General features: G+C 50.4%; 2 protein-coding genes across 4 annotated transcripts; one reads left to right on the top strand and one right to left on the bottom strand.

Moving 5' to 3' along the window:
* Positions 1-67: 67 nt before the first annotated feature.
* LOC101067124 (protein LCHN-like) lies at positions 68-5,710 on the top strand. Its single transcript, XM_003972964.3, has 9 exons — positions 68-762; positions 2,096-2,195; positions 2,456-2,614; positions 2,978-3,134; positions 3,220-3,358; positions 3,431-3,562; positions 3,637-3,787; positions 3,889-3,954; positions 4,070-5,710. Exons 1-9 carry the CDS (start codon positions 384-386, stop codon positions 4,263-4,265), a joined length of 1,479 nt encoding a protein of 492 aa, XP_003973013.1. The 5' UTR covers positions 68-383; the 3' UTR covers positions 4,266-5,710.
* LOC101067347 (FYVE, RhoGEF and PH domain-containing protein 4-like) lies at positions 5,640-11,242 on the bottom strand. Of its 3 annotated transcripts, none has more exons than XM_011613508.2 (16): positions 11,024-11,242; positions 9,713-9,832; positions 9,082-9,601; positions 8,688-8,997; positions 8,473-8,618; positions 8,226-8,382; positions 7,990-8,128; positions 7,849-7,907; positions 7,368-7,511; positions 7,074-7,246; positions 6,963-6,993; positions 6,811-6,876; positions 6,617-6,742; positions 6,379-6,519; positions 6,163-6,288; positions 5,640-6,081 (listed from the first exon to the last, which is right to left on the bottom strand). In XM_011613508.2, the coding sequence occupies exons 1-16, from the start codon at positions 11,133-11,135 to the stop codon at positions 5,794-5,796; spliced, it is 2,658 nt and encodes an 885-aa protein (XP_011611810.2). In that variant the 5' UTR covers positions 11,136-11,242; the 3' UTR covers positions 5,640-5,793. The 3 variants fall into 3 exon arrangements, with proteins under 3 accessions (XP_011611810.2, XP_029707470.1, XP_029707469.1); XM_029851610.1 differs by lacking the exon at positions 11,024-11,242 and adding an exon at positions 10,195-10,209; XM_029851609.1 differs by lacking the exon at positions 7,368-7,511.
* Between the last annotated feature and the right edge of the window lie 270 nt (positions 11,243-11,512).

Raw genomic sequence — 11,512 nt, forward strand, 5'->3', positions numbered from 1 at the left:
TTGATAACTCATTTGTGTGTTGGCGCTTTAATGTACATTCAAGATGCCAAATCGGATTCGCGTTCCCAAGTGTTTCGCAACTATGCGCAACTACTCGATTTGACAGAACAACGTATATTGCTGTGAATGCAGCCTGCATTAGACGACGGAGTTACCCTCGAAACAGCATCAAATTTATGATTACCTCAGACACTGAGCGATTGTAAAATAGACACAAAAACTGATATGTTTAATATTTTGCAGGCGTTTGGACCAGTTCAGAACAACTTTGCAATGGCCAAACTGGTCTGATCTGTAATTGTCTGCGGATGGACGCGGAGCCCCTCGGTTGAGACATAATTTCCAATCCGCGGCGAGACTGTTGAGGCGGTACCGCCGACGGGATGATGGAGCGGTCGGACCGAGCACCTCTACTAGATTGGGAGGAGGTTCCGCCCGCGGAAAAACCCGACGAAACAGCAGCACCGCCGACAGCACCGGGAAACGACCGACTCTCAAGTCCCCCCAGTAACCGTGGCTCGTCGGGATGCGCTGCGCCCGGGTTTGGGTGGAGCAGCGGTCCGGGGGGTCCCACTACCAGCAGGTCAGACGCCTGCAACACCACACCCGCGATCCCCTGCACCCAAGAGGGCAGAGATAAAGACGTGGAGCATCACGGGGATTTAGGATCGACGGACGCGTTTGTGGAAGACAGGATGGTGAAATGGGAGGAGAAGGACCAGATCGTGTCGGTCTTTGTGGTCACATTCAACACCAGAACGGGTGAGACAGAGAATTGTCTTCAAATCCAAACTGTCTACAATGCGTCGTGTTTATAGAGAGAAAATAGACCCCGAATGGACTAAATCTGCCTGGGCTGCGCGGAACCTCCCGTATTTGACGTCCAAAATGAAGAGCGCATGTTTGTATCAAGTCTGCAGAAGATTTGGTGACAAGTGCGGTTCTTTGTGACTTGCAGGCGCAGATACAGGTGCAAGACTGTGTAGGAGCCTATGGTTCAACCACAGAATGCAACACATCAGGATAGGTGTCGGGGAAAGGAACTGGTGGTTTCTGCAGGTTTATCCATTTTTAATGATGGTGTCGGGCTGAGCCACTGTGAAATTGATCCAGTAAGATTATGTAAGGAGGACTAATTAATTCAAGACACATTAGAGGTGACAGCAAATACCCGTCATGATGACACAGGTGATATTTGAAGTCAAGCCCAAGCGCCCTGGGCTGCCTCCAGACTGAGCAATAAGTCGAGATTATAAGGGCAGTTGTTGATTTTAATATAAAAAAAATAGATATGTGCTTTATTGAATTGTGTATGTTGCAAACTGCCATGAAAACACCAACAACCTGAGTGAGTGACACAAGCAAAATGGCTTACTTACGCCAGACTGTGACTCCAGCATCTAAACAGTAGCAGAAGAGGAGACGCTGGTCCACCGCCAACATACAGGCTGTCACTCACTCCAGCCCGGATGGCGATCAGGATCCGCTGCCTCCTGATTGGATTCATGCATTAATAATCAGCTGCATAATCCAGTTGGGCTGTTGCTCCTCCCAAAGTGGCCGACGACTCTCGCTGTCAGCCGCAGCCGTCAGTGTGGAGCCTCAGGTGTTTCTGGAGACTCCGCTCAGGTCAGCTCAGATGTCTCAGAGACCACCAGCAGCAGGCTGAGTCACCTCTCCGCTCCCGTCGTGCCTCAGGTGCATCACGGACACGTGTCTTCCAAAGAGTCCGGGCTGACGGCATCAAGGCCTGTGTCAGGGAATAAAAGAGTGATGTTTGATTTACTGCCTGCACCTGTGCAGGGATGATGGAAAGTGTATTTACTCCGCTCCCTCACATACGAGGACACGGAGACCAATTTAAACATCCACTTTAATCACTGGGTATAATTTAAAAAGTGCCCGTCACCGTCGTCAGAGTTTGAGCTGCTAAAATCACAATTTTTTATCTTTCATTCTTCAACGACTGAGAGAAAACTGCTTTTCGTCTCGGCAACTTTTACAGTAGTTTTGGTGTGGGTGACCTTCGGCAGGATAACGTTCCCTCTCTCAGGAGTGTGTTTTTGGGTGTGTTTTATACTTCTCTGTGTGACAGGAAACATGCTGGAGTGGTGCCTGCCCAAAGACATAGACCTGGACGGGGTGGAGTTCAAAGCCATCGCCAGCGGCTCCCACCGCGTCACCACAGACTTCATGTAAGTGTTTGTTGGATGGACGCATGTTCACCAGCCCTGTGCTGAAATGGCTGGAATATGACACATATTTGTTGTGTCAGACTCCCACAGTTCTCCGTTCCAAGCAGGAATAAAGAAAGCTACTTAAGATGCATGCCTGTGTCTCTTTCCCTGGCAGGAGCGAAAGTGTTGAACAGTGAATAAAAAGCGAGAAAAGGCCAACTGGCAGCGCCTCTCATGACTCAGGGCGTCTTCGTCTGTCTCTCCTCTGTCTCCCACAGTTACTTCCGCAAGGGCTCCTATTTTGGCCTGGCTTGCTTCGCAAACATGCCGGTGGAGAGCACGGCAGAGAGGGGGGCCAGGATGAAATCAGTGGGGATCCTGTCTCCTTCCTATACGCTGCTGTACCGCTACATGAGCTTCTTGGAGCACCAGGTCAGGTAAGAAGCGCTAGCAGGAGCAATCCGAACCGAACCTGAAGACTGAGATTCAACTCCTGGTAAACATGCATGAAAATAGGCCAAATAAAAGGAAATCACCGGATGTTTCCTCTTTAACTACTGGCAGCAACTTTCCCTTGGCATGCGAGCACGAGTCTGATCACAACCGTCTCTCACGTGGTTCCCGCGCCGTGGCCATCCTGGCCTCCGGTCACACCGCCATCATGTGCCTTACTCATCTTTGTCCAACACAGTACTTCCTTTGTCCCCAGCACTTGCATTTCGTTCTCTCTAGCTTAGTATGATGAATATAAAGATTTACACAGGTCCTAATAATAAACACGTGACTATTTTTGTGTCCAGGCTCCAGCTTCAGTCCCCAGGCCACTACTCTCCTCTAGAGGCCTTTTATGAGGACAAGAGGGCATTGCTGCCCCCTAGTGGTGAAGCGGTGGTAACCGGCTGTCCAGCCAACGTCTGGGGGGCTGCCATTAACCACAGCATGCACCCCGAGATGAAGGTCTGCAGGAAGTTCTCTCTTCCACAGCTGGCTGCACGGACACAAATGATCTTTAATGAGTTTGTGCGTCTCCGTATGTGAGCAGATCACCCACCCCGCAGGTTGCATGTCCCAGTTCATTCGCTTCTTCGGGGAGCAGATCATGGTGCTGTGGAAACTGGCTCTTCTCCGCCGGCGCATCCTCATTTTCTCGCCTCCACCTGTGGGTGTGGTCTGCTACAGAGGTGAGGAACGCCTGCATTTGGATTTAGTTTGTACATTTACAGCGGGTTTTTCTGATCGTGCCGCTCTCTCAGTGTACTGCTGCTGCTGCCTGGCCAACATCTCGATCCCCGGCATCGGCGTGGCGGTGCCCGAGTTCCGCCCGTTCTTCTACATCAATGTTGCAGATATCGGTGCACTGGAGAACGAGCTCTCCTACGTGGCGTGTAAGCCGCTTCTGAAGTCCCTCTGAAATCCGCTGGGGCGTCTGGTTTAGCCGTTTATGGTCTGTTGTTGGCAGGTACGACTGAGAAGATCTTCGAGGAGAAGAAGGATCTGTACGACGTGTACGTAGACAATCAGAATGTGAAGACCTGCAGAGACGGTCTGAAGCCTCTGCTCCGCTTGAGCGCTGCAGACAGGGAGAAGTACCGCAAACTCACAGAACAGAGGTTTGATCATTAGAATGGCAAACATTAGCATTTCACTCACAGCTACAAATATCTTAAGGAAAAGTAAATCAAAGTTGTGCCACAAAATGATGTGTGTGTAGGCAAATGTTGCTGTACTCCCAGGAGAACGGAGACTGTGTGTCCAGTGAAGAGGATCTCTTTATTCTGTAAGTATAATGAACTCCTCTACAAAGATACATCTGAATTGTGAGGGAAGGACTCAGGAACAGTATAAATCTTCATAAAATAAAGACAAACCTCTCCTTTCCTTCTAAACTCCAGGTTTTTCCTGGAGCAGAACAACAGGATTTTCCAGGCCCTCGGCGAGGTGGCAGGGAGCCCCGATCCCACGCTGACCCAGGAGAGTGTCAGGGCCATGGGTCTGGATCCCCATGGAGACAGGCTCTTCCTGCTCCACCTGCTGGAGGTTTACGGTTACGACACCCTGCTGGTGTCAGAGCAGCTGTGCTGCAGCTGAGAGACCACAGATGGAGTTGAGCTACAAGTGCTGCACTACTGGATTCTGGAACAGTGCGAATCTAGCTTCCCCCGCTTTAACCGATTTGTTGCAATTCCTCCCCGTGCTGGTTTTTTCCCCACTGTGGTTCTTTGCCTCACCAACCATGGAGCCCGATGGAGGGCAGGGCCATATCTAAGATGCCAAAAAACTTGACGCGTACACAGATTCTAAGGTTAATTTGAAAGGTTTCCCTCCACAACACAAAACTACAGTAGTAGCACGCGTCTTCTCTGGTGTAGCGGGCCTGTGTGTGACATGGCTCCGCCTCTGCCAGGACAGCGCGTGAACGAGGTCACTTCCTGGCTGTTACACGAAGAGCACCATTTCGTCTTTGCTGTGTCTAGTCGAAGGATAGATTGCCAACTCGCCTCGCCGCTTTGCACAGGTTTAAACGAAGCACACCACATTTGAAGCTGAGCCGACAGTAAAACACGAGCTGCCCTTGTTGACATCCCGTTGCACATGGCTGCACTTCCACGTGACAGCGTGCTAGTCAAGTCCAGCAACCACCACAACCTGAAAGCTGCATTTTCACATTTTGGCCTTAACCGGCAGGTGACAGCTACCGTGTCGCTACTACATCACGAGCTTCTGTTGTTTTGAGTAGAAAAGTCCTGATCCATAAGACAGAAGACTTTGCACTAACGTGTTTCCATCCGCTACACGCTGATGTTGCGCTTCACCCATAAATGCTAACGCTTCGCATACAGTCACAGATCAATCAATACGTACAAATTAGCCAAGTTTTAGGAGCAGTGTGACATTTGAACTAGTGTTAAATGTAAAAAAAAAAAAAGAAAAAAAAACTAACAAAAAAACAGCTAAGACAATAAGTGTAGCTATTAGAGTGAATTCTTTCCTAATAAATAATTACAATCCATCTTTAAAGTGCTAATAAACTATCCAGTGAACAATACATCCATAGAGCCATTCGGATAGTACAGCATTTGGGGGAAATTGTGTCATTTTATCATGAAAATGCAAACTAAAATCCATCTAATGCAAAGCTAACCTGGCACTTTGACGCAAACCTGAAGGTTACCATTTGAGTTTCCACTGAACATTTCCTTTTTAACCGTTTATATAGTTTGGTTAGCTGTCAGCTGTTCTTTGTGTGAGTATTCTACTGCTGTAACATCTGAAGAGATGAGATCAGATGAATGTGTTTTATAAGGCAACCACACTGAGCCTTTGTGTCACTAAGACCCTGCTGTAATCGTGTTTAGTCGTTTGCTGTAAGGAAAAACCAAGAAAAAACAACAAAAAACAGTGTTTCCAAACTGCAGCTCAGAGCTGAAGTCACGTCTCTAGTTAAAGGGAGAGTCCAAGTCGTGCAAAAACATCTTCACTTTATTTATTTTACTGTAAAATCATTCCAGAAATAAAGTCCGGCGTTCTGATAACTTTAACAATCCTGGGTTTTATTTCATTTGTTCGCTCCTAATCAAATCAGAACTTTAAAATGCTCCTCCCCCCTCCTGAGCCATTAAATGAGCACTCCTTCGTCTCCAGTGGAGACGCACGGCTGCCCGCCGTCGCGGTTCGCCTCACACGTGGGGTTGTCACAGCTGCCGAGTGTGTTTGCTGTCATCTTGCCTGCAGCAGCATCTTTGAGGACGGCCAGCCAGCTCTGTTTGAGGTCCAGGCTGTCGCAGCAGAAGCTGTGTCTCGTGGTGGACTGGTTCAAGCAGAAGTGCTGCAGACCCTGGAGCTCCTGGCAGGAGTCGTCCACCTCGCAGCCCAGCAGGGGGACGCAGGAGAGGGGCTCCACGTCCTGACGGCCCAGAGGAGGGTTCTGTTACACGTCACCGTTTAAACACGGGTGGACCGCACGCGTTCCGGGCTCTCGACCCACCTGTTGAGCAGCGTACAGCTGGAGGGTCGGTGGCTCTGTCCCGATGACACACCACACTTGTTTCCAGGTTTTTGGGTTGTCGCCATAAAACAGGAAGCTTCTCATCAACTGTGAAGATGCTTCAGTCTGAGAAACGGGAGGCGGAAAAAAAAACAACGTCCCAGCAAGTCTGTTAAAGAAGTCTGTCGTGTTTGGTTGAACGTGAGTGAAGCTCACCTCCGGCGTCCGTCCCCTCCCCTCCGTCCTCCCCCCTCTCCGAGCAGACAGGATGGAGTAACAGGACTTGCACACCTTGTTCAGCCTGTTTCCATCATACTCCAAAGCTACTTTATTGTCTGAACACCTCCAGCAGACCACCTGAGGGGACAGAGGAGTGCTGACCGATACCCTGAGAGTGAGTGCGCGTGTGTGTGTGTGTGTGTGTGTGTATGTGTTGGCTCGTCCGGTGACTCACGCAGCCGCAGGCTCTGCAGTGGTGCCTCCTCCTGGTGAGCGCTTTGAAAGGCTCCGTGCATTTCATGCACACGCTCACCTCGTGGTCTCTGATCCAGCGGGGGGCGCGGCGGCCGAGCTCCTCCATCTGGAAAACACCTGCGCTGTAGTTTACCCAAACGTCTGCTACAGGAGCAGCGGCTCGTCCGTCTCTACCTCTTTAGAAGCCAGCCTGAAGCTCTCGTTCTTCTTCAGAAACACGTTGATTGATTCCTGAATTTCCTGCCGATAAAAATAAAAGCCCACGAGATGAAAACTGCTCCCAAGCTGAAACTCTAATATGCAACAAATAAAAAAGGCCCCTTCACCTTAATCCACTCGTCCCGGTCCTGCTCAGAGCTGGAGAAAAAGAAACTATTTAATGAAGCGTCCTTCTGTGTGGACAAAGTAATGCAGGCAAGAATTTGGGGCGCAGCCACCTGGCCTGCAGCTCAAGGGTCCTCTCTTTTCCAGAGACCTGGAAGCTGTACGGGTGGTCTTCATTGGTGGTCTGCTGCACCTGCATACCATCCACTCCGATTCTGCAGCGCACGGTGAAACGCTGGCCAACCAGGCTGAACTTCGGCGTGCAGCACAGCAGGAAATTGTTAAACTGGACAAAAAAAAAAACAAAATAAAGTGTGCTGATTCCTAAACATCATATCCAGCTGATGTCAGACACAAGCGCGATGCGTTCAGGGACACGGATTCAGTAGCAACATTGCTCGTCTGACCAGGAAGACGTATCTCTCCATGGAGGACGTGTTCCTGGCAGCGAGTTTTAACAGACGGCCCTCCCGGATCAGCTCGTTGGCCGGGTTGACCACGTCCTCGTCTCCGACCATCTCGTAGATCTCCAGCACCCGCTTGAGGCTCCCCTGCGGAGAGGGAGGACAGAGCAGGCGGACGCTGAGGCAACGCCCTTTCTGCGTGTTTCACTGGGACCATTTCAAACCAGTGGAGAGTCAAACCATCCCCGTGGGCTTGGTTCCTTCTTTGAAAGTAAAACCTGTCCCACATCGTGTCAAAAAGGTCTTTCACTTCCCATCTGTGGCTGTGAGGATGCAACCATCTCAGAAGAGACTCGGGCTTAAATGTATTAAATAAAATAAATAACGTCGAGAAAAACCTTGGAGGTCCTGACCAAACAATTTAACAAACGTGCGTTGCAAAGGTGACGAACACAACTTTGATCAAGAGTGGATGACGACATACGGCTTTTTGAATGGCGCTGTTGGAGTGGGTGGCTGCCATGGCGACCGTCTGCAAGGACTCTGCAGCAGGAGAGAGAAGCGGCTTCATTCTCGGCGTTAGAAACAACCCCATATATGCTCCGATAGCCGAGGTCGTAATTACTGTGAGCCAGCTCGTAATCTGGGTTGTCCCGGGGCAGTTTCTTCAGGTAATCTTTGAGCAGCAGCTCATAACGCGGAATCCTCTGGACTGGTTCCAACATGTGGTGCTGCAGGGTCAGGCTGCCACATACTTCCTGGCTCTGAAGGAATTAAAAGGACGCTATAAAAAAGCCCGCTCAGGCCTTCTCGCTGTGAGGTGCATGTAGGAATAAGACCTGATGCTGAGCAGACTTGGACCTGTATGTCCTGGGTGATGTTCCTGAAGACGGACGAGCGCTCGTTCCAGACCCTCACCAACTCCACGGCCTGGTCGAAGTTCCTGACGTAGTCGGCGTACATTCTTAGGAAGGGTCCGTGCTGCAGCAGCACGCCGCCCAGGCCCGGCCTGTCGCACCTGCACTCAGTTTCACTTCATTTGCTTTTGCTCCACCGCAGTTTTAGCACAGAGGAAACATTTACACAAGTTTAAAGTTTAACATCGCACCAGTGTCTGAGGCAGCTCTCCAGGTCAGGCAGCAGGAACTGGCTGTGGAAGGAGTAGATGGAGGAGATGTTGGAGAAGATATTCTTTATCACCTCTGGCGGGAAGGAGCCTCGGCCCGCTTCTTCTGTCAGCCGAGCGAAAAACACCTGCAATGAGAATCTGGGATCAGCCTGTGTGACTCCACGAGCTCACAGAGGATGTGCAGCATCACCGACCTGATCGAGGAGGTGAAGTCGAGCCACGTAGGCCCTCTCCGTCTGCAGGAGCTCACTGGCTATCTGGTGCAATCGCTGCTCTGTCGTCTCTTCCTCTCTTGGCTCTTCTCTCTCGCCGCTTTCGTCTAGCCTCTCATTTTTTCCGTCCTCCGACTCAGAATCCCTGATTTTGTCGGAGGACACCTCCGTGTCATCAAACGTCACCGTGGTTTCACTCGATGAGCGGTGCAGACTGCAGTTAGCTGCTTCGCTGCCGTTGGCTGGTGGCAGCAGCTTGAGAGGAGATGTTTCAACCTTCTCTGCAGGAACCCTGAAACGAAGCGTGCGGCAGGATCGGCGTCACCACAACACATGACAAAAACAAGGAGGAGAGGGCAAAGATCAGCATTCGAACCTGCTCTCATCCAGGTACACAACCAAGTCAGGGACGCTCAGCGACATCATTGTTCGAACATCTTGTCCTTCCATCTTGGGACTTGGGGCTCTTTGGAATCCAAGCCAGGATTTGGAGTTCCTCACTGAACGGTAGCTCCCCACCCTCAGGTGCACGGGGCTGGGGGTGCGCAGTTTTTCAGCGAGCGGGCTCTGGCTCCTTGGGGACAACCTGGCGGGGCTGTGGCCTCCCTCCTTCAGCGGGCTCCGGTTGCTTCTCTTCCTTGGACTAGTGCTTCCAAAAACTGGACTGGTCATAAGAGTCGGGACTCCACGCGGGCGTTTCACAGGACTGAGGGTCACTTCATCCACAGGTGTGTTCACACCCCCTCTGACGGGACTGGAGGAGCAGACAGGTGTGTGTCCTGCGCTGACACAGCACCTCTCTGGACTCTGGTGCTGCTCTGTGCCTTCAGCTCCCTGAGGTAATGTTCCTGCAGCCGCACCGGTGCTCAGAGGGCTCTGCGCCGGTTTAGGTGACACTAAACAGCAAAAAGGCAGAACCGTGACTGGAGCAGAAGCTTCAGCGAAACAATTCACAGGTAAATGATGAGGAGGACCAAGAACTGTGGTGCGAGCACTTCAACACCCACCCTGTGATCTTAATCCCGGGCTTCTCTCACCCTCCTCGTCTGCAGCGGCTGTAGAATTTGGCCCACAGACGCCGTCACATGCGCGGCCGCAGCTATAGGAGCCACGTACACCTCTGCTCACTGTCACGAGAGACAAAGTAATGGACGTTAAAGTTACCGACACGATGATTCCGCTGCATTCGAGCAGCACTGATGACAAAAACACTTTCAGGCCCTTTCAAAAAAAACAACCCATTTTTTTAAATTTTAATGGGGTGATTTCTCCCAAGGTTCGCCCAAACCTCCTCCTCCTCCTTTCAGCCTTGTAGTGGCTGTGAAGGACAGCCAACAAAACCCCAATAAAAGTACATCCACCAAATTCTGTCTGGAAAAACAGAACTCAGTCAGTCGCAGTCTTACGTAACCCTTCGCGCAGCTTGAGGCAGGTTGAAGCTACGTCACCAATCCAGGCCGTTACTTTATGTCTGGAGATGTTTTCTTACCTGCGCTTGGTCCCCCCGATCACGCAACAACGTCTGTGACTTTTGAAAGAAACGCCGCTGATCCCAACAAGCTACCGACAGATTTGCCAGTGAAGACCGAAGGCTGCTTTCTCACCCGTTTAAACTTCTGCTTTCTCACTTCTCTCTTTGTCCCCATTCGCTGCTCATGCAACAGTGGCAACGCTCAGCAAAAGCCACCGACTAGTTCTGCCCCAGAATCCTCCAAAACAGCGTGCGAAAACACGAATCTGCAGGGTGAAGGTAAAGATCAAGCTCTTAAACGATTCTCATCGCGTGTCGCTGAACTAAACTCCCTTTCAGATCCAAGATGAAGAAGAGGAGCAGCAGAAGCCTCCCGATGAAGCTCCAGGACGGTGTGATGATCCCAGCAGAGCGTCACCGCTGATATAGAGTTCTATTTACATAAAGGCTGATTAAATTACTGCCAAGATTAGCAGGTAAAGGAGAATGAGGCCACTGACGAGATAAAGGCCCACCACTGAGGCGTCTGGTGGAAGACAGAAAAATGCTTTCTGGACCAAACTGATAAAGTCAGAGTGATTAGATCAACCTTCTCCACTGAGGATTAAGTCAAATACAAAATAGGCCAACAGATGAGACATGAATGGAAGATGGAAACTGGATGCTGGTTAGAGAACAGGTAGATGTAAAAGAGCAGTTAAGTTCTCCTGCATGTCAACAAGGACATTTAAAAAATGATTAAATCCGTACTTACTTTCAAGATCTCAGTTGAACTTTCAGGCATAATGTAAAATAACTCGATTTTAGCAGGCCAAAGCTCTGGGGCATTTGAATCAAAGAGCCTCACCTGTCTGGAGGGCGGCACCGCTGACCTTCCGCCGCACCGCCACCCGTCGGAACTCCTCCGCGTCCCGGCTGCACCTCATGGTCAAACTATTCCTTTTCTTCAGCTCAAACATTTCCAGAACCTCGTCGAGACCGCAGCTCCACCGAAACACCGCGTTTCCTGCAGCTCATTAACTCACCTGCTCGCCTAATTCCGTTAAAACCACGCGCCGGCTTCGCAGGCCCCGCCTTCTATTTAAACCAGGAAGCCGGCGGACACGCCCCCAATGCCTCTGACCAATCAGCGGCCGGCGAGTCGCTGCCTCTTTATAATTAGAGTCTGGAATTCACGTTTCATAAAAATTCAATTTAAAGATTCAGGGTTTTTGGAGTACATCCTAGCAGATGGTTGTTTTTCTAAGGCACATAATCAGAATTGTAATAAGTACGGTTTATATCGGTTGTCAAATCATTATTTAAATATTCGTCGTATGGGTCTCTTTCGCCCACA

This window comes from Takifugu rubripes, chromosome 18 (assembly GCF_901000725.2).
Source record: "Takifugu rubripes chromosome 18, fTakRub1.2, whole genome shotgun sequence".
NCBI classification, from domain to species: Eukaryota; Metazoa; Chordata; class Actinopteri; order Tetraodontiformes; family Tetraodontidae; genus Takifugu; species Takifugu rubripes.

Coding starts and splice junctions, on each gene's coding strand:
- LOC101067124 (XM_003972964.3), top strand. CDS start 384: ATGATGGAGCGGTCGGACCGAGCACCTCTACTAGATTGGGAGGAGGTT. Junction 763..2,095: donor CACATTCAACACCAGAACGG/GTGAGACAGAGA, acceptor TCTGTGTGACAG/GAAACATGCTGGAGTGGTGC. Junction 2,615..2,977: donor TTCTTGGAGCACCAGGTCAG/GTAAGAAGCGCT, acceptor TTTTGTGTCCAG/GCTCCAGCTTCAGTCCCCAG.
- LOC101067347 (XM_011613508.2), bottom strand. CDS start 11,135: ATGTTTGAGCTGAAGAAAAGGAATAGTTTGACCATGAGGTGCAGCCGG. Junction 8,129..8,225: donor ACATCACCCAGGACATACAG/GTCCAAGTCTGC, acceptor TAATTCCTTCAG/AGCCAGGAAGTATGTGGCAG. Junction 6,289..6,378: donor GGAGGGGACGGACGCCGGAG/GTGAGCTTCACT, acceptor CCCGTTTCTCAG/ACTGAAGCATCTTCACAGTT.